The sequence below is a fragment of the Rhea americana genome, unplaced genomic scaffold (genome assembly GCF_003343005.1).
Source record: "Rhea americana isolate MKP2758 unplaced genomic scaffold, rheAme1 scaffold_7, whole genome shotgun sequence".
NCBI lineage: Eukaryota > Metazoa > Chordata > Aves > Rheiformes > Rheidae > Rhea > Rhea americana.
In genome coordinates, this window is record NW_028186867.1 from 7,632,544 (window position 1) to 7,652,157 (window position 19,614).

The 19,614-nt window shown below is 39.4% G+C and overlaps 1 protein-coding gene and 1 long non-coding RNA gene across 2 annotated transcripts in view; one reads left to right on the top strand and one right to left on the bottom strand.

Moving 5' to 3' along the window:
* Window positions 1-385: 385 nt before the first annotated feature.
* Window positions 386-4,119, top strand: LOC146586302 (uncharacterized). Its single transcript, XR_014897830.1, has 2 exons — window positions 386-696; window positions 3,302-4,119. It is a non-coding gene; the product is annotated as an uncharacterized LOC146586302 (long non-coding RNA).
* PLCXD1 (phosphatidylinositol specific phospholipase C X domain containing 1) overlaps window positions 1,741-19,614 on the bottom strand; it is a 19,898-nt gene continuing 2,024 nt past the window's right edge. The window contains exons 2-7 of the mRNA XM_085321619.1: window positions 16,298-16,440; window positions 12,196-12,332; window positions 8,748-8,876; window positions 7,435-7,590; window positions 3,348-3,531; window positions 1,741-2,231 (exon numbers count right to left, since the gene is read on the bottom strand). Of these exons, the coding sequence (XP_085177745.1) occupies window positions 1,936-2,231; window positions 3,348-3,531; window positions 7,435-7,590; window positions 8,748-8,876; window positions 12,196-12,332; window positions 16,298-16,409 (1,014 nt within the window). The 5' untranslated portion in view covers window positions 16,410-16,440 and the 3' untranslated portion in view covers window positions 1,741-1,935. The remainder of the gene's footprint in view (window positions 2,232-3,347; window positions 3,532-7,434; window positions 7,591-8,747; window positions 8,877-12,195; window positions 12,333-16,297; window positions 16,441-19,614) is intronic.

The following is a 19,614-nucleotide window of genomic DNA, read 5'->3' on the forward strand; positions in this document are numbered from 1 at the left end:
ACTGGCCATTTTTAAATAATCATATAGATTCACACATTTTGGCTGAACACATACTCATTTAAAACAGCTGCCATGTCTAACTGCACTGAAGCAGGAAACAGATTTGTATAGTTAAAGCAAAAAATAAAGTTATCTCTGAACATTTTTCACTCCTACAGTATTCTCAGATACAGTAATTTATTTGCAATACTTATTACTGTAGCAGTTCTTAAGGAGAAAAGATTTAAAGTACAGTGAGGCATGGATTTCTGGTAAAAGTGGTATTTCACAAAAGAAAATACCAAACCTGATCCATTACCTGAGTTATGAATTACTGGGATTGGGACCCAATAAAACAACGAGTACCACAGAAATGAGAAACAAAACTGTATTTCAGTCTGTGTTACACAAATAGATCAAACTTTATTAGGTAAAGTAAGAAGACACTTTAGGTACAGAAGATATACAGAAATACATTCTGAGTATATGTAACATAGCACTGCATGCAGGTGGTGACTCATAAAAAAGTCAAATTAAATGACTGCTCTACATAAAGTAAACAGAGGTGAGAACAAGGATAAAAAGCACTGTAAAAAAAGGCATTTTAAAAGCCATTATTCTAAATGGAATATTTGGTTTTCACTCCCACGTAGCCATTAACTGTGGGAGCTTGCATGAGGAGGTAGCATCTTAGCCTTTCGTTTCAAGAAGCCTAAGGTAAGTTTAATTATTTAACGTCAAGTAACAGTTCATTTCAAATTTGTGCAAATATCTACTGCAAATGTGAACATCTTGCCAGAAATCTGAACTCAGATTTTGCATATAAAGTGCATATAAAAAGTGAGGTATATTGATGAAGGTACACATTGAACTTTTATTCAGCACCTGCTTCATTTCATTCCTGACACTTGCCAGTTCGCGTACCTTCATGATCATCTATTATTGCACAGTTCATTAAAAAATGAGAGAAATAGAATTAATGTGCAGTGGAAAGCAGCATAAAGCACTTAGTTTTTGCATAAGCATAAAACATTTATTGGGATGAAAAATAACTTTAGAGCTACTAAAATAGATAGATAAAGGAAAATCAGTTATAAAATGCAAATGAGCGTGACAAAAGCCAAGAATTTTTAGAGCAGGCCCTGTGTACATTAGGCACTAGTTTGGTGTGTGTTTGTTTTCTGTGTAAAGGGTCCTTAGCAGCTCCTGAAACAATGGGCAAAACTGTCTGGGGGCCTACTTCTAGTATCTTGAGATCAACAGTAGTACTGGCATTAATGTATAAAAAGTGTAACAATAGTTTTCAAATATATGCATCTTTTATAAATCATGAAGAATATTGTGACTACCCTTTAGTAAAGTGGTTCACAGCTGACACTCAGCACACAATAGTACTGCCATTTCTAGACCTCCAATGCTAATGATGTATTKATGTACATAAAAATCATGTCATATAGGATTGCTGATGAACTATCTTTGATACATCAAAAATATTTTAAAACTATATATTTAAGACAAACTATGAAAGCAGACAAGTCAGTTTCACACTGATATAAAATACTGAGAAACAGAGCTTGTGAGTTTGTGCAGAATATCTTTGAAGTTATTTGAAATTATAAGAAAAATAAAATCTGATCACTGAATAATTCATACCTATAGTGACATTATATTTATCCTTCTTGCTCAAATGTAAAATAAATCAAAACAAGATTAACTTGTTGGGACTGTCAATATTAGCAACTGTGCAGAAACTAAGCACCTCCAAATAAATTATACCTATGTTGTAGTTCTCTAGAAACTTCAGCAAGGTCTCTACAGTTTTCTTTGAAAAGACTTTTAAATCCTGATGATACTGAGTTCCCTTATTGAGTCTTAAAAACATCCCTAGTTTTAAGTTAATTGGTCCTTTGTGTAGTCTAGGATGTTTAAAGCAGGAAACATTAAATGCAAAGTTTTTCAAAGGTGAAGACAGAATGAAACAGTATTTCCTCCAGCCCCTTTGCTGTGACAATATAATGGAGGATTAATTTTTGTGTTAAGTTTTATCACATCTTTCACAAAATCATCATTTCCTATGAAGTCTCCAGCAATGATGTTAATACATTCTTTTTTTGGTCCTGGATACTGTTGCTTTACCCAGATTTTCAGGTATGGAAGATTCTGGAGTGTCATTTTCTTCAGTGATCCAAATGGGTGTGCAAGAATATATGCTAARTTTTCAGTAAGATTAATCCCTGCTACAAAGAATCTTTCTGAAACAAAAATCAGAAGGTGACATATTAAATATTCCTTTGGCAAGACTGTAAACTGCTTGGCATTGCATTAACTCCAGACCTAGTTCCTCTGGAAATCACTAAAATACTAACTTTAGGATCTTCCTGTATCAATTCACTGTATTTAAAAGTACTTCAGTAGATTGTCTTCCTTTGTTGCAGCTGTATGCCATACTAATAGTTATTAAAACACAGCTCATGCACTGAGGCATTCCAGTTTGAGCTGTATCTAAATTATTCATTGCAGACTAAACATTCTCTGTTAACTAGTCTTCCTTTGTAAAATATGTTTTATAAAGGTTGCTTCCAGGTGACTAGCTTTCAGGAACACAAGGTGCATCTACATTAGCATTTTTCTTTGGATCACAGGAGTATGCTTTTGAAGCAGTTCTGCCCTCCCTCACCCCTTGTGTTCACATCACAGAGCAGCATCAGAGGTTATGAACTCAATTCCTTTCAGCTTAGACTACACCAGCATCTTAATGAGGTTTTCAGTCCACCAGCTGGGACTGGACAAGTTAATAGTCCAAACTGAACTCTCCCCAAAATGACAACAGCAGGTCTAACAGACCGGACTGTTTCACTGTACAGACCAACTCTTACTGAGCTCCACCATTTGCTAATGTAGCTACAGTCTTCATGTGCCATTCTTTTAGCAATTTATTTTCACAAAAATGATAGTATAATACACTTCCCTCATAATAAGAGCTGTTTCAACAGGTATAAAACTAGCAACCACTAGTATCRGGAAGCGGTCTCTATTCAGTGTTAATGGCATGAGAGTTCCAGCTGTTTTGTGTTGAGGGGGCCCTTTTCCCTGTGATTACATACGTGAAGTGGCTGCCACAAGTTACATAGTCTGTGTATGCACATATGCTTGTGCACATACTTACATCATGAGAGAAGACRAAATACACGTTGCGCTCACCTGTGGGTGAGTAGACCACTTACTAACATAGCAACATATGGTGCATATGGCATTTAAAAAGCGGCTATTACATTGCTTAATGTGGCGAGCTCCCAGCTCCTTACTTCTAATTGTTTTGCAGTATTGTATGCGCCCCTAGTTTCCTCGGAGAGAATCACCATACGTACCTGGACGGCCTATCTGCTTCATACGTTCTAAATACTGGATAAGCGCACGAGTGGCAGTTTTGTTTCCCCACCAGTACGGAATTGCAGGCCACAGTTCACAGTGCTCCTTCACGAGGGTCTCCTCTTCGTATGAGACTATCACCTGATAGCCACACTGCCACATGGTCCGTAGTGTCGGCACCACCTGAAAGAAATTGCATCCATGCTGAAGTCAGCTGGGACCTGCAGGATAACTCTACAGCATTTTTCCCAAAGCTCAAATGTGACGTATAGTAAGACAAGCTAATAAGACACTGGTCAGTTCAAATAATGCTGTTAAACTTGTAGCCAGAGAGGCTGTTGGCTGCATTACAAGCTGCTTAATGCCAGCCAGGTTCTTAATGGCAATAGGAGCTTGAGAACTTCAGTGGTATGTGGAAAACTCCTTTACTTAAACAATTCAACTAAGGTAAAKTACATATTTCACATTTGTACACCTGTTTGATAGGAAACCATCCCCGTGTTCGCACTCATGCACATACCACCTCTGAATAAATTTGGCAGACAAAAACAGACATTCTGTAAACGGAGGTAGGAGGAGGGTGAATCTGCACACCCTCCGCTATAGGAATATAGATGCAGAGAACCAGAAATAATTTTGGCAGCTGTTACATAAGTGATTCAACTGTTTCATAATTGGACAGTCATGAAAATTGAACTGTTTAGACTATATAACATGAAATTTTTTTTTATCACAATGCACTTTTTCATTAAAGGCAAAATGGTACATGGAGATGTGTTAATTCTGATTTCTGTAAGGGGAAGGTGTCTAAAATTGATAATTGAGTCACAAACCCAAGAAAAACAGACATTCTGGTAAAAGTCTGTAATTAAAATATTTAAATGTGTAATAAAATTGTCCAGTCCTCAGAGGTTGCCACCAAACAGAACTGTGGCCCTCTGATTATATTATTTGCACTATGTATGTGTGTGTATATATATATATGTATATACACACACACGCACACATATTAAAATAATAAACATTTTTAAGAATTTTGATGGTGAAAAGGAAATTGCTTGTGAAAAGGAAATGGTGGTTTTATTACAGTCCAATTAAATTATTAAATAAAATAAAAGCCAATGTTTCAAATTTTTCATTTAATTTTAATAGAGCCAGGGATTTAATGAACATAGGAATTCCTCTACCTTCATCCAAGAAAGAGAGCATGCGAGTCCAATTAGGTCAGAAAATGCTGCACGAATTAAGGCACAAGCTACTCACAAGCTACAAAAATCTGTGGTTGACAGAAGCCTTTGCTTTACTATAGCTGTCATCTTGGAACCTTTCTAAGGGCAAAAGTAAGGTAAGAAAGAGCCCCTTCCCAGCCACAAACCCCCGCCAAAAAAAAAAAAAAAAAAAAGGAAAGAAAAAAAAGCTACCAGAAATGTATACATGACCACTGGTGCTTACTTAACTTGCAAAAAAAACCAGAAATGAAACTGTAGATGCCTGACAAGGGATTTTTAAACCCTAATAATCCAGATCAAAGGACTGGAACAGTGAAGGCAAATAAAATTTTAAACACAATGTAATATTGTCACACTGTGGCCTGTCCTAGTACTGCATATTGAGGTTTGCTTATAACATTGCTTCATAGGTACTTTGACACTTACTTTTGCACAACACTAGAGCTGTGGTCTTGAAATCCAACAGATTGTTAAAAAAAAAAATGAACAAGTACGTGGTATTCAATGAAGGATAGATGAAATTTTTGTGATTTTGAAAAGCCCAGCCGCTGCCTAACATGCAAAAGTTAACACTTAGAAATACAGCAAGATCTGTTGTGCTGGTCACAGACCCCCCTACAAATACAGAGTCTTCAAGCACTAGGGAAACACTTCTCTTTGCAGTGCGCTTCCTCCCTCCCTTTGGACACCACTCAGAAACAGTCTCCTTTCCAGGTCAGGTCATTTCAAACCATGTGTTATCACCTTTGTTCAACAAACTCAGCAACAGCTTGCCCCTCTTACAAGTAGTAACTTTCAGAACTAACCATGTGTCTAAATGCAAATTTAAATCAGAATCCTCTAATTTTGCTGAGAATTGTTCTAGTTTAATTGTACAATTTTGCTGTACAAAATGCYTTGAAATGATAATGCTCAGCCCGTTAGTGATGTACTAACTTCAAAGGCTTAATTCGAATCGCAACCAGGTTCATCATTATCCTGTACCCTTCGTGTCTTCAGAGAAAACTCTCTGTTCCTGTACATCTTTGAAATGTTAATTGTTTAACTGCTAAAAGCTCCCACATATAGTATATAGAGGAAGATGATTAAGTTCCTAGAATTTAACAAATAATTTTTGACTATTTMTATTAAGGTTTTGCCTCAGGTTTCAGCAAATGAAAGCACATTAGGCTGGTTGGAAGGTCAACTCCAGCTGAAGTCCAGTCAGTCAACGCCACCAATGCAGTTGTTGTGTGACAACAGCACTTGTTGTCAGCCCATTCTCAAGTAGTGAACACGTGTACGGCGCATAAACCTTGGTACCAATTAGTACCTTGCTAGCAACTGTAGCAGTGAGAGCCTGATTCAGAAAGTAGAGACTGACCCTGTCGTTTATCTGCTGCCTCTTCTGGCTTACAGGTGGCACAAACTGACACAGCAGCATGCAGAAAAATCTGCTATAGCTTATGGCGTACACTAACTCCAAAAAAAAAAAAAAAAAAAAAAAAAAAAAAAAGAGCACTAGATAGCCACATTGTAGGGTTGGCACAAGCATTAGAAACAAAAAATGCACTGGAATGGCTGCTATTTGGAGGGACCTCAACAGGCTGGAGAAATGGGCTAACTGGAACCTCACAAAGTTCAACAAAAGCCAGGTCCTGCACCTAGGATGGAATAACCCCCTGCACCAGGGCAGGTGGGGGTCAAGTGGCTAGAAAGCAGCTCTGCAGAAAAGGACACAGAGTTCCTTTTGGACAACATGTCAAACACTGGGCAGCAATGCATCCTTGTGAAAAAGGCCAACTTCTGACTCTGCTATATTAGTAAGGACACACACAACAAGTCAAGAGAACAAATTCTTCCCTTCTATGCAGCACTTGAGTTAGTGTCTCTCRAGTACTGTGTATTGTTTGGGCTTTCCCAGAGCAAAAAAGTCATTGACATACTGGAGCAAGTCCAATGGCAGGCAGCCAAGGTGACTGGGGGTTAGAGCACAACATCTGAGGATGGGCTAAGAGAAACSGATCTGTTCAGCCTGGAGAAGACTATGGATGGACCTCATTGCTGTCTGCGAATATTTAATGGRTGGATGTAGAGAAGACAGAGCAAGACTCTCCTCAGACATGCATAGCAAAAGGGTAAAAGGCAGCAGATAGATACAAGCTGAAGCAAGAGAAATTCTGATTAGAAGTAAGAAAGCAGTCACTTCACTGAGAAARTGGTCAAACTGCACCAGGCTGCACAGAGAGGTTGTAGAATCGCCACCCTTGGAGTTGTTCAAGGTTGGACCAGACAGGGCCCTGAGTAACCTGCTCTAACTTTGAAGCTGGTCCTGTATTGCRTGGTGGGGTTGGATCAGATGACCTCTAGAGATCACTTCCAACCTAGGTTATTCTAAAAAGCTAAATTCCATTGCACAGTTATTGCTGTAAAAAGGCAGAACAGGGATTGCTTTGAATCCTATCAACAGGACAAGGAAGTAAATTCCAGCTGGGACTGAATACCCTTTCCATAGTCTGGACTTTATAACAATAGTTTTTTTTTTTTTTTTTCCCTTCTTCTTCTTTTTTTTTTCTTTTTTGCAAAACTCAGACAGAACAGCGGATGGCAGCTGTGTCCCTTTTTTGTCCCACAAGTCAGTAGTTCCCTCCTCCACACCATGGTATGTGGGTTTGTTTCATCTCCTACTTTGAGTGAGTGAAACCCCAGTCATCTAGGGAAGGACACTTATTAAGACCTTATCTCTGATCCAGCAAGTAACACTTGCTGGAGGCAAAGGTAGAAACTATATAAAAAGCCTGAATCAGTTAAATATCTCTTCATAATGTATTATATCATCCTTTAAAGAAAAAGGAGGAAAAAAAGATCTCATACTTACATTTCTGGGACACAGTTTGCACTGGAAAATCTCTTTTATACAGGCAATGAGATGACAGTGAAGCTTCTTGGTTAATCCATCAAAATTCCTGCAGGCTAAGATAACAACTTCCTGAGGATGAGTTTCCAACCACTTTAAGACTTCACACAGAATATCCTACAAAAGAGAATTATGGCAACTTAGAAAATATTCTGTAATATGCAATGGAAAGGAAGTGAAACAAACGGAGCATTCATGACAGGGCAGAATCACAGTAATAAAAAAAAATCAGTGTAGGGTTTTGGAGAACGGCTGTCTGGCAGTCCACAAGACGTCCCACAGAGATACAYGCCAGGACAAATCGCTTTCGGCAGAGCAGTGCTGATTTGCTCTGGGCATGAGTCCAGCCTGGTATATTTAGTGGCTTTGCATTTTTATAATATCCATRAATCTTCTACTTCAGCGGGGCAGGTTAGCAGTAAACTCATCTTCCCAATCTTTTTTAAGGACAAAGAATGTGTTAGTGGCAAACTCAGAAACTAGGAAGAGATTTATGCTTGCTCAGTCACAAGAGGACCTGGTTCCCCATTTGTTCCAGGAAAGGAGWTCTTCTTGTAGAACACATGCAATTAGTCATACAAATGCAAATACATGCTGTGTAGTCAGAGTTTATAGGAACATGCCAATCAGCATGAAATGTTAAGATGCAAAGGGCTCAGACTCAAATTGACTGTACAGATCCCAGCATATTCAAAGAAAATGTAACCTAGTCCTCAGTGAGAGAGCACACGCAGAAGAGCRACACAGTAATTTCTAATGGCGGATCATGGAGTGAAAACTTGTCTCTGCCTTTCAGTGAAATACTTTTTCCTTAATTTTTTTTCTGTGATTTTTATTAGGCATTTAACATCTTTTTAATAACCTTTCTCCTTACTAGAGAAACAGGATTGTCCCTGGACAGTACTGGAAACATCAGCTGCTTGATAAATGGCTGGTGGCAGAGAGCAAGGCACAGCAATGATCAGRATGATCGTGACTGAGGATGAGAAATTGTCTGGTGCTGAAATGTTACTGGCAAGTGTTGAAACTAAATTCTAGTCCAACAACCAGCCCTGCAGATATTTTCTAGTTTGAAGTCCTCACATTAGGAAAATAAATAACCTACCTTGGGCCAGCATACTCAGAGTGAGATGGTTCGGTTTTTAAATAAAATAAGCAGCACTATCTTTATATATCTTTTATATATATATATATATTTTTTTTTAATATATATATATGTATGTATGTATGTATGTATATATATATATGTTTTATTCCAAAGGTAAGGACAATACCTGAACCGTAACAGTTGTGTAAAGCATATGCACGAAGTACAAATCCGAAGACAGATCATTAGCCTTGTGGGCAATTCTAAAATCCAAGTACCTAACTCCGGCCTCGAGTTGYTCTGTCACACTCAGTTCCTGAATGKTTAAACAGAAAACAAAGATCCTGAGAGTTTGGAAGGAATATGTTCCTTTATTTCAGAAACTGAAAGAAGGAGGTGAAGTTGGCCCTGTGACATTTTTCCTAGGTCTTTCATCTTTAAAATGACACCATATGGCACCAAGTCGCAACTTTGACTTCTCATACTATTCGACATGAGGGATTCTAATAGCCCTGCGGAATATGCCCCAGGTAAAGATCAGACTCATTTCAGACCTCTGCCTTTGCTGCGTTCTGCAAGTTTAAGATCCATTAACCTGTGCATAAGCACACACTCACTGTTCACAAAACTATTCATATCGTCAGAAACTGCAGGATCAGCATCTTAGAAATGCTGTATTTATTTTATTAGATCAAAGATGCTATAGTGGTTGTCTCTGTGGAGCTCACAGATCCTCAACTGAAGAAAAAATAAAAATGGGGAAAAAGAAGTATTGGCTATCATTCTTTTTTAGGATAAAGTCTATCAAAAAGTTGGAATTATCTGGTAGGAGTCCTGTAGAACAGAAGTCCTATACTATTTTAACTTTGCCTTAGACCTGTCCTCCTTGCTTTGAGGGCTGAATAGAACAGATGATATAGCCGAGCTTCCAGGACAAAAAGTCCCAAATTAYGTCTCTTTTATTTGCACAATAAAAKAGGATCAGTTTAAATAYKTTTAAAAACTCATTTGTCTCAGTTCAACCTGCTTGTATGAACAACACTTTAAGAAAGAACATTGTACTGTTTTAAGTCAGTAGGTATTCCACTAAAGCTAAATGAATACAAGACATTGAGCCTGAATAACTACATTGTTAGTTTTAGTGCCACAACAGTGCTTAGGTACACTGCAGGATGTTCACCCTGCCTAACTTTAACCAAACGTGCTTTCTAACYTTCCATTCTTAGGCTTTTGGGAGTTTAATCTCCCTAGGTGGTGTCTGAGCTGCAGAGCCAGGGTGCAGCCCCGTGCAGCCCCATGCACCCCGGAGCGCAGCTGCTGCAAGTGCTAAGGCCAGCAGCCCCGCAGGAGCTAGCAGCAGCTCCCTTCCCTGCCTGCAGGCCCTGCTCTGGCTCCTTCAGGGTGAAAAAGTTGCAGGAGTGGTGCATGCCGAGCCCATAATTGCTCGCAGTGCACTGGAGCTCTCTGTGTATGACTAGGYCATATATAACCTTTGTAGCCATGAGAGAAAGAGACCTATACAGAGAGAGCAAGGAGAGCGTCCAGTGTAGGGCTACAAAGATGATTAGAGGACCAGAGATATGAGAAACGGCTGCGAGAGCCTGTTTAGCCTGGAGAAGAGAAGACTGAGGGGGGATCTTATCAATGTGCATAAATACCTTATAGGAGGGTGTCAAGAGGATGGGGCTGGACTCTTTTCAGTGGTGCCAACAAACAGGACAAGAGGCAAGGAGCATGAACYGAAATACAGGAAGTTCTGCCTGAATATGAGAAAGAACTTCTTTCCTGAGAGAGTGACAGAGCACTGGACCAGGCTGCCCAGAGAGGCTGTGGAGTCTCCTTCTCTGGAGATATTCAAAACCCTCCTGGATACAATCCTGCGCAATGTGGTCTAGGTGATGCTGCTTGAGCAGGGGGGGTTGGACTAGGTGATCTGCAGAGGTCCCTTCCAACCTCAACCATTCTGTGAGGGCTTCTCTACAAAGCAATCTGAGCACCAGACTAATTAGCTGCTCTGAATTGCACTTTGGACAAATTTCTTTCTTTTTGTTGACTTAATGGAAAAAAACAGAGAGGTTAGACTCCTTAACTGATCACCTGAATTTAGATAGTAAATTGAATAGTGTGAATATCCCCCCTAGAGACAAATTTAAGAAAAGGCCTTAGGTGGTGATGCTGCTTAGTGCTATAATCTCATGTTAGACATCTAGGGCAAGAGTGGAAGCTACAAAGCTGCCTTGAGTATCTTCATATCATAGCCATTGTACAGAAACGATTTGCACTTCTGGACTGGCACGACAGCCAGAACTGTAGTTAGACATCACCTAGAAATTGGGACATCCAGGAATATGTGGGTCCTACCACGGGTAGGGTTTCTTGATCTGTAGTCTGGATAGCAGTGTGTGGAGTCACCTCCTTGCAAACATGACCTGAGCACCGAAACACTAAGGAGGGGCAGGACTGCAGCCATGCCTTTCTCCAATTAGTGCTGGGCTGTTTCCAGCTCAGCAAGTTGGGTTCAGACCAGAAAAGGACTGTAATGATACAAGGAGCTTATTTGTCTCCATCAAGGTCACTCCATCAGCCAGCAACCTACGAGTCAGTAGGTATCTAAATCTTTCAGTAGCTTAAAAGTCATAAAGCAAAAAGCAGTTCAAGGAAAGACACTGTGATAAAAGAGTGCCATTCCATATCAGTTGATTACTTCTGTTACGTATTTGACATGTCGTAGCATCTAAGACCCCAGTTTGCCAGGGATGCTCAAACACAACACAAGAARACTAGGCATAATTATTGCCATTTATCAATTATTCAGTTTTAATTCACTAATAATGAACTATTTCTTCAATAAGAACAAAAGTGAATAGGTTTTTGATAGCTCTTTGATGCCCTGAAAGTCTGTTCTTTAGAAAAATCTTCAAAAGCATCTAGTTCTTTAGAAATATCTTCAAAAGCTCTAGTTTAATTTGTGATTCCCCAATTCTGTCTTTAACAATACACTTGTGAGGAACAGGAAGAGATAATTGCTAACTTTAAATGTAGTAATTTTAAAAAATGAATTAAGACTTATGTGGGGTTCCACACGATYGTTCTCTTAATCCATAAGGGGGAGGGGGAGATCTTAAATAAGAATTTTGTCACTGTTGCTGACTGTACAACAAAGCAGGGGAGAACAACTGACTTCTTACACAATAGTGACAGCAGAAATGACAAGTATTACCTTGCAAGTATTACCAAGCAAAAAAAAGAGAAAAATCCTTTTACCTCTAACATCTTTTGAATACAGCAGTATTATATGTTATCTATAGTAATAATAAACATAACAGAAACATGAGTTTCTACATACAATTGGCCAGTTTTAAACAACATTTTCATTTATGTCCTTACAAAAGAAGATTGGGTATGTATTGCATGCTTGTTTATATATATAGATAGATAGATAGATAGATAGATTTTTTTTTGACCAGTGTTACTTAACATAAACCCCCAAAACAGTATTTCCTAGTATTTCTTAGTGACACATTTCTAGGCAGCAATGTATTCTTTCATCGGCATACAGGAGAACATGAACACTGTCATCACTGCAACACAAACTTCAAATTTGTTCAAGTTTGAGAATGCCGGACAATAATTACCTGAGTTGTGGACCACTTCATAATAATAGGATGCACAATGCAGGGCATACATTTATTTAAAAAATTCACCAGCTTTGATTCATTGTCACTAACAGYAGAGTTTTTATCCAAGCAGTAAGTCATAGTGTCATGACTCCCTGTAAAATGCAAAAATAAATGTGAAGTGAATGTCATCTCCTAACTCCTCAAATAGCACGATACACAGTCACATTGCATGCACACAGCTGACATGCTACCTCATTACCAAAATATGCAAGTATATTGCCTAATAGCCTATCTAGTTGTGGTGAAAAGGTAGACTCTTCTACAGAGGTCAGTCACTTGACATTGATAGCTTAGTGTGAAATCSTGGTGAAGGAAAGGCACTGAGGCTTTTCAATTTTTCTTGATAAGGTAGTTCCCATCCAAACTATACACCATTGCKGAGATTTGCCTCAACAAGCTGTATTAAAGTTACCATTTTTGACTAGCATCTTCCACTGAAACAGTTATCTTGATGTGAAAACTAGTTTTTTTGCAGGGAACAAACAGCAGGTTTAGCTCAGTTGGTTAGAGTCTGGTGCTGCTAATGCCAAGGTCATGGGTTCAATCCCCAYACGGGGCTATGCTGAGGGTTGGACTAGATGACCTCCAGAAGTCCCTTMCAACCTTACCATTTTATGAACAGCTCTATGAGCTGAAGATTGAATCTATCTGGAATTTGCCCAGATTTCAAAGTTGTTCAAATGCAGGATTTCCTACTCCAAGCCCATCATCTTTGCACAGGARAATACATAGAACCAAGACTGAAGGGTGAAATTCATCTTCTTACACCTTTAATGGGGCCAACTCCATCTAACTTGGCACTCTAAGCTTTGTATTTTACATATGTAGCAAAAATGCCCTCCTGGAGCAAACACCCCTACACAGACAATGGAGAGACGTAGATGCTTGAAGGTTTCAGACACAAACCCCGGTCTAAGTTTACATGTAACAGATGGTCACAATCTATCTTTTGGTAGACTTCAGAATTACCTGACTCTTTCCAGCACAGGGAACTGAAGAACATTGCTTCATCACATGCCCAAAACACAGGGGCAGGTTAAGYATCACAGTCAAGCAGAGTATAGCCTGTGCAAACCTTTGACTTCAAAAAAAGTCTGAATAAATTTCATGTATCTCTTATATCATCTTTAACTGAATCTCTGCTGCAAATTACAATTTCTTCAGGACAGGCAGCCGGTGATTTTGCTGGTATTTTATTCCATTATTTCTTCAGTTTTTGTAAAGCATAGGTAAGAACAGCTAACAACTCCATGAAGTGACTTACTGGAATTATTATGGAGTATCTGTAGAGAATTTGCATATCATTTTGGTTTTTAAGCCTTCTGACAAACAAGTTGTTCACTGATGCTGAAACTGCCTTATTGAAAGGTCAGTCTTACTGGTGCCAACGGCAATACCTCAAGTGGCCATCAAAGGAAAAGAGCAAGACTGTATCTGAAATAAAGAAAACTCTTTGAAGCAGTTAATAATAGTTTAATGGCTTACTCTGTTTTTTTTTTTCACTTTTTAAAAGCTGTTTTTTTCCTAATTTCCTGCTTAAAAGCCCAAACTGAGATTGTTRCAGATCAAAGATCTATAATAACAGAATTCAAACAAAGAAGTTTGTTTTAAAAGTTGCGAGAGTCGAATCATTAAATACCAATGGACCAAATCCAAGTCTGAGGGAAGTTAACATGATTCGCATCAAGTTGTTGTGTCTACTGATGCCAGTCAGCCTATGGATAGTTAACTTTAATTTAGGAGTCTGGTTTTCGCGATGTCAGCGAGTTGCAGTGATAAAAGGAAGATGGGTATATCCACAGCATCACACAATACGAGGCAGAGAGAATGAGCTAGCACCAAATCAGGCAGCTTCAGAAAACGATATTGCCTTGGCAGCGCAGGGCTGGACCTGATGCAACACAGCATTAATGACGGGGAATTGCCTCTGTCTTCCTACCGYGTTTTCTGAATGCGTTTTCTCAAGTTTCTTGCAGGCCCTGGTGTCTTCTCTGTTCTGACCCATGGAGSCTGGTGTTTCTTCTGGGACGCACCCCGGGACATGATGCTTTCTCATTCCCCGCGGACAAGAAGGGCAGGCTTGGCTTCTGCAGGGACGTGAGTAACCTCCATTTCTMAGTGGGGCTTCCCACAGTCATTGCTCCCTCTGAAAACCTGCTGGAGCTGTCTGGATCTGGTTGGTCTTGATCTGGTTTGTTCCAACTCAGGCCAAACCAGTTTTAGGTCAACTGGAGAGGCAGCAAATCTTCCAAGTTAGATAGCCTGCAATGCTATGTAAGAGTCCTCTGAACTATTGGCTTGCCTTCAACTATTCTTTTCCTTCCTGCCTATTCTCTCTGCAACCTCCTGCAGGTTTAAACAAGCCTAATTCAGAAAGTATCACAAGAACTAGAACAACGTATACAACTTACAAATTAAGCAGCAATCCCATCTCAAAATTAGCAAATGTGCAAAACAAATGTTCAKGAGAAAGAGGTCACTGTTATAAAAAGAGCCAGGAAATCAGCCAGAGGTACACATCAGCAGGCTCTCAGTTTTCTACAACATTCAGGAAACAGCATCTTGAAAGCTAGTCTAAAAGCTYGTTAGAAATAATATGGTTCGTTTTCCATCACAAAAACACTAAGCACACTACTAATTTTTAAAGTTTTTTTGTAAGAGGAATAGAAAAAAAAGAGGAGAACTGGACCTTTGTTTTTCTGTCACATATAGAGATAGGTATCTATTTTCTGCTCTTGTTGGTTAAATAAGAAATCTAGATTCTCTTTATCCTATCTGTACTCGAGTACTTTTACATAGGTTTTACTCAAAACTAACACTCATCCCCACTGAGCTGAATAGTTGTGGGTCAAGCCATCTTGTTSCCTTTTGCTGTAATTCCAACAAATGGAATTATATCACCTCAAACTCCTGAAACTTCAGCAACTGAGAGGTCCACTTGCTTTGCTGTTTAACATCGATTTAAATTAAGCATCTGAAAAAATACTGTGAAATAAGATTCTGTTTTTCAGTGTTAGTTACCCTCCATTAGTCCATGGAGAGCAGAAAAGCGGTCCTTTAAAAGTACATTTCTAAGGTCCTCCCTGGAGACCCACTGAAGACAAGAACTGATTCTCCCAGCATTTCTAAACATATGTCTTTGCTGAAGTTAATCTAGGATCTTGCCTCTAACTTCACAACCAGCCACCTCCATAGAACTCCCATCTACATGCTGTGCTGCTTTCCACTCAAACTACCTATATCTCATCTAAAAGTGTAAGAGAAAATGTGGGCTAGACGTTTTATTAAGCATCATTGTGAAGGCAAAGTGAATCACTCGAGAGCTAACATTTCTCCAGTGCCTTCCCAAATGCCACTGGTTCTCTTGTAATTTCTTCACACTGAATGAAAAACARATTCAGTTCAAGGTAACAGAGAGAACCAATAGTATAACCAAAGAAAGGTTAGTGGTGCATAAATCTGAGAGTAGTACCAATGAGGTCACCAGCTATGATACAACTGTATTTACTCGTACTAGGATAAATCCATTTTTCAGAAACAGTTGCCAGTGATGATGCAATGAAGTCAGACTTTATATTAATAAAAACATACATTAATTAAAAGCCACATCTTGCCCTTTTCATACCTTCCCAGCCTATTTTAAACTCTATAAAGAAACAAGTAAGGTAAAATTCTCTCCTTTTTGAACCATTTTAGTATGTATCAAATAGCAGCCACATAACAGAAAAATCTCACCAAGCCCAGACAGACWAATGCTCGGATTATTACCTTTGGTCTCACAAGATGATGCACAATGACTTTTGAAAGAAGTCCCCTCTTTTTTCCATTCCCTCAAAAAAATCCTTTTTCACCTCCCCATCAAAAAAAACCCCMACCCTTGTAGACTGAAACACTCACATACACACTGGTGCATCACACAAACACTCCCCCAGATGCTTTTCCCACACACTGACCCAAATGATAAATAGAGTCATCCTGAAATGGAACAAACAAGATGTTTCAATGCTTAAACGACATGTTACTAGAACAGCAGCAGAGAACAAAAGTTAATCTTTACCTGGAAGAGATAAGTTATAGAGAGGAATATCCCAGAGATTTTGTGGTAATTGTGACATCCACTGACCATTTTCGTGGCACAGATGCATGGACGTTTGCAAAGGGCCTTCCATTAGTACTTCTCTTAAGACTTTATAAGATGTTCTGTGGGAAAAAGAAGAAAAAGAAGAATTAAAATATTCCATGTATTTCAGTTGAATTTACACCTTTTTTCATGTACAGAATGTATTTATACATTATATAAAGGTCAATCCTTTGCTCAAGCTGTTGCAGTAAAATGTCAAGAGTTTCTCAGCTACAAAACACGCTGCTTTTGAAAACACTGTCTTCTGACACAATGCCAAAGCCACGTTCCAGTTTTCAGCCTGTAAAATGACCATCTGAAAGAAAAATACAGTCAAGACAAGTATGTGCAGCTTAGCTGATGTGGAGAAGTCACTATCTACATCGGCTACTGCAACATCTTACYGAGTAGTCTCTTCCCAGTGTGAAAGAAGATCCATTCTTAGATTCTCTACCGCTCCCGGAAGCGTGGCAGTGGGACTGATGGCAAGACCAGGGTAGGGGCTGTGTCTGCACCCCTCCAGGCCCCAAGCTCACACCAGATCCTTTGTTTCGGCTGCTACAACAATACCCCTATGAAAAGTCTTGACAACTTCTACAGGACACTGGATTTCCAGAAAGTGCTGGCTCCTTGGGTCAAAGAGGAAAACATCAGTYTTCTTATTCTCTTGAAGCAGCAAAGTTTGTTTTGAGAAAAATTTCTTGATGCCTATCCTAAACACCCCTACTGGTCCATCATCACAGGTACTTTAGTTTGGTCAGATCTTCCAGAAAACTACTCTGCAACCGCTCCTTCTTGAATATGAATCTCTCTGGGATCTTCTGCAAAACTTGTAGCTATGACCTAGGAGTCCCAGTAAGTGAAACCTGGCTGAGAAGTCATGGACKTCACCAGGGTCTGCTAGACCATGATGTTCATTTTTCACTTTATGTTCTCCTGAACAACACATAATGAAGACAAGCTCTCCATGCTATCTTTTTCTTCCTAGGATGTTGTTGAAGTTCCAGCAGTGTTTTTGAGGGTGAGGATCTTCTACTTTTTCAGTGATTTCAAGGCTTTCTCTGCTTTCTCACARCTGGCACAGCAATTACTTGTAATARTATCACACCCTCCTTTTTATTCCTTTTTTWAAAGTTATCACTGAGAATGTTTTGTGTTTGTTTGCTTCAGAGACAGCAGTCAGTCATGTATCATGTCGCTTTCATGCTGACTAAACTTCCTAAGAGGTCCCTGTGTCCTTTTGCTGCATCTTGACTCATWCATTCCTAAGATTGCTTCTTTCCAAAATTTTCTTTGGGCTGCTTTTGRGGTACTATTGGTTATTTCTGGATTAGAAATGGGCCATACTGCTTAGATGAACAATCTGTGGTTTTCTTAAAGGCAGCATAATAGATTTTTCTGGTAATCACATCAGATAATCTGAAAGGCAACTTTATAAATTGCTTTGCTAAATTTTATGTGCATATCACACATAACGGATGCCATCTGCTTTTATATCTGCCAGTGTGTAGCTTCACCAACTCAACCTGCCTTGCTGTGCCTCTGGTCTCTCTAAGTATGGCTGCCCTAGTTAAGATAAGAATGGGATCATGTAGACTGAGGGAAATGTCCAGCCATCCTACTTACAGATTAAGGGTCTTTTCCTGAAGGTGAAGAGACCTGGCTGTACTAGGCAGAATGAAAAACTGCGACCTATGAAGAAAAAGGCATTTACTGAGAGAATCACAACTTGGAAGATTTGTGTCACAGTGATCCCAAATCACTACAGCTACCAGTGATGGTGGTAGCAAGTTGTTGCAATGGCAACAGAGGATTTTAAAAGGGCCGAAAAATCTTTTTACCTAGGTCACAACGACCACCCAGCACTATCTCCTGGAATACTTGCTTCATGCATATGATAACATTAGCTGAGCCTCAAGGAATCCCCACACGAGCAAAGAGAATCTGACATTGATTAGTGCAAGAAATTGAAAATGAAACTGTTTCATCAAAAATTCCTAACAACATGCTTCTGTTTACCTGTCTTCAACCTCAACTAGGGCATATCACCTATTGGAGGAGTCAGTGCTCAGGGCAAAGCTAGAGTGGCTGGAAGCCACCTTTGAGCAGATGAATGTAGCACCTTATTGAAGTCAGTTGGAAGCTCCAGGGCAGAAACTATTGCCTGAATATCCTGATGCGCTTGTGCTTACCATCCTATATRAAAGTACCTCCAACATATTGGACAGCAAGGCACCATATATGCTACATGCAATGCTGTTCAAGAACATACAGCCTTCTGCTCTGATATCAGCTTGCAGGAGCAGTCTCTAGACCACAGTGCATGTCTCCTTCTTACGAGTCCTTCTAGAGACAACGACTAGCACAGCTCTGTCATCTCTACTAAGCCAGATGAGTAGCCACAAGTTCTAGTATCTTCTGGAGACATTTCAATAAATGCTGCTGTGCCACAGTCTGCCATGGCCAGAGTGACCATGCCTGGGATATCAGGACAGTCCTTCATGCATCCCTTGTGCCATGACACAGGCTGCATGTGTCCTGGGTGTAACTGAGGGCTTCCTTTTGTTAAACCACAGCTAGCTCAGAGGTTATCCATATGCACAAGATCACTGCATAGGCAAGAAAGAAATTTAAATCATGTCTCACTAAAGAGCAGATATGTGATAGGCCTACTGCAGAGCCCAGTGGAAAAAAAAATCATGGATTTATTAAAAAAAAAATCAAATTCCTTTATCCTGCATAAGCGAATGATCTTTACAYATCATATCTGATGTTTACCCTTACTCTTCTTGGAAACAAAGGTTCAAATCCCAGGTAGATCAACTCAGCCTTCTTCTAACTCTGCAATTTAACGTCAGGTTTCTGCCTTCTGAAGACCCCGTGTTCGACAACAGAAGACTGCAACTAATCTTGTCCCCTTTTCCTATGTTTTGTGCTTTCTGACTGCACATCACTCCTCTCCCAGGACCACTCTCCTCTAATCTATGTACCAGGTAKTATCAGTGCAGATAGGGGCTGTAGAAGCTTAAAACAACATAGTAATCTATTCAGCAGTTGCAGAAGTCAGACAGTCTTTCTACTTCCCCAGCTATAAAGCCAGTAGGAAATGTAAGGATGCAATATTCCAGCATATGAAAGCATTTGTGTAGGTGTTGTACACTGATTAGAAGCCTAATTACAGGCACTGGCTGGGGTGTTTTTTGTTTTTTTGTTTTTTGTTTTTTGTTTTTGTTTTTGTTTTTTTTTTTTTTTTT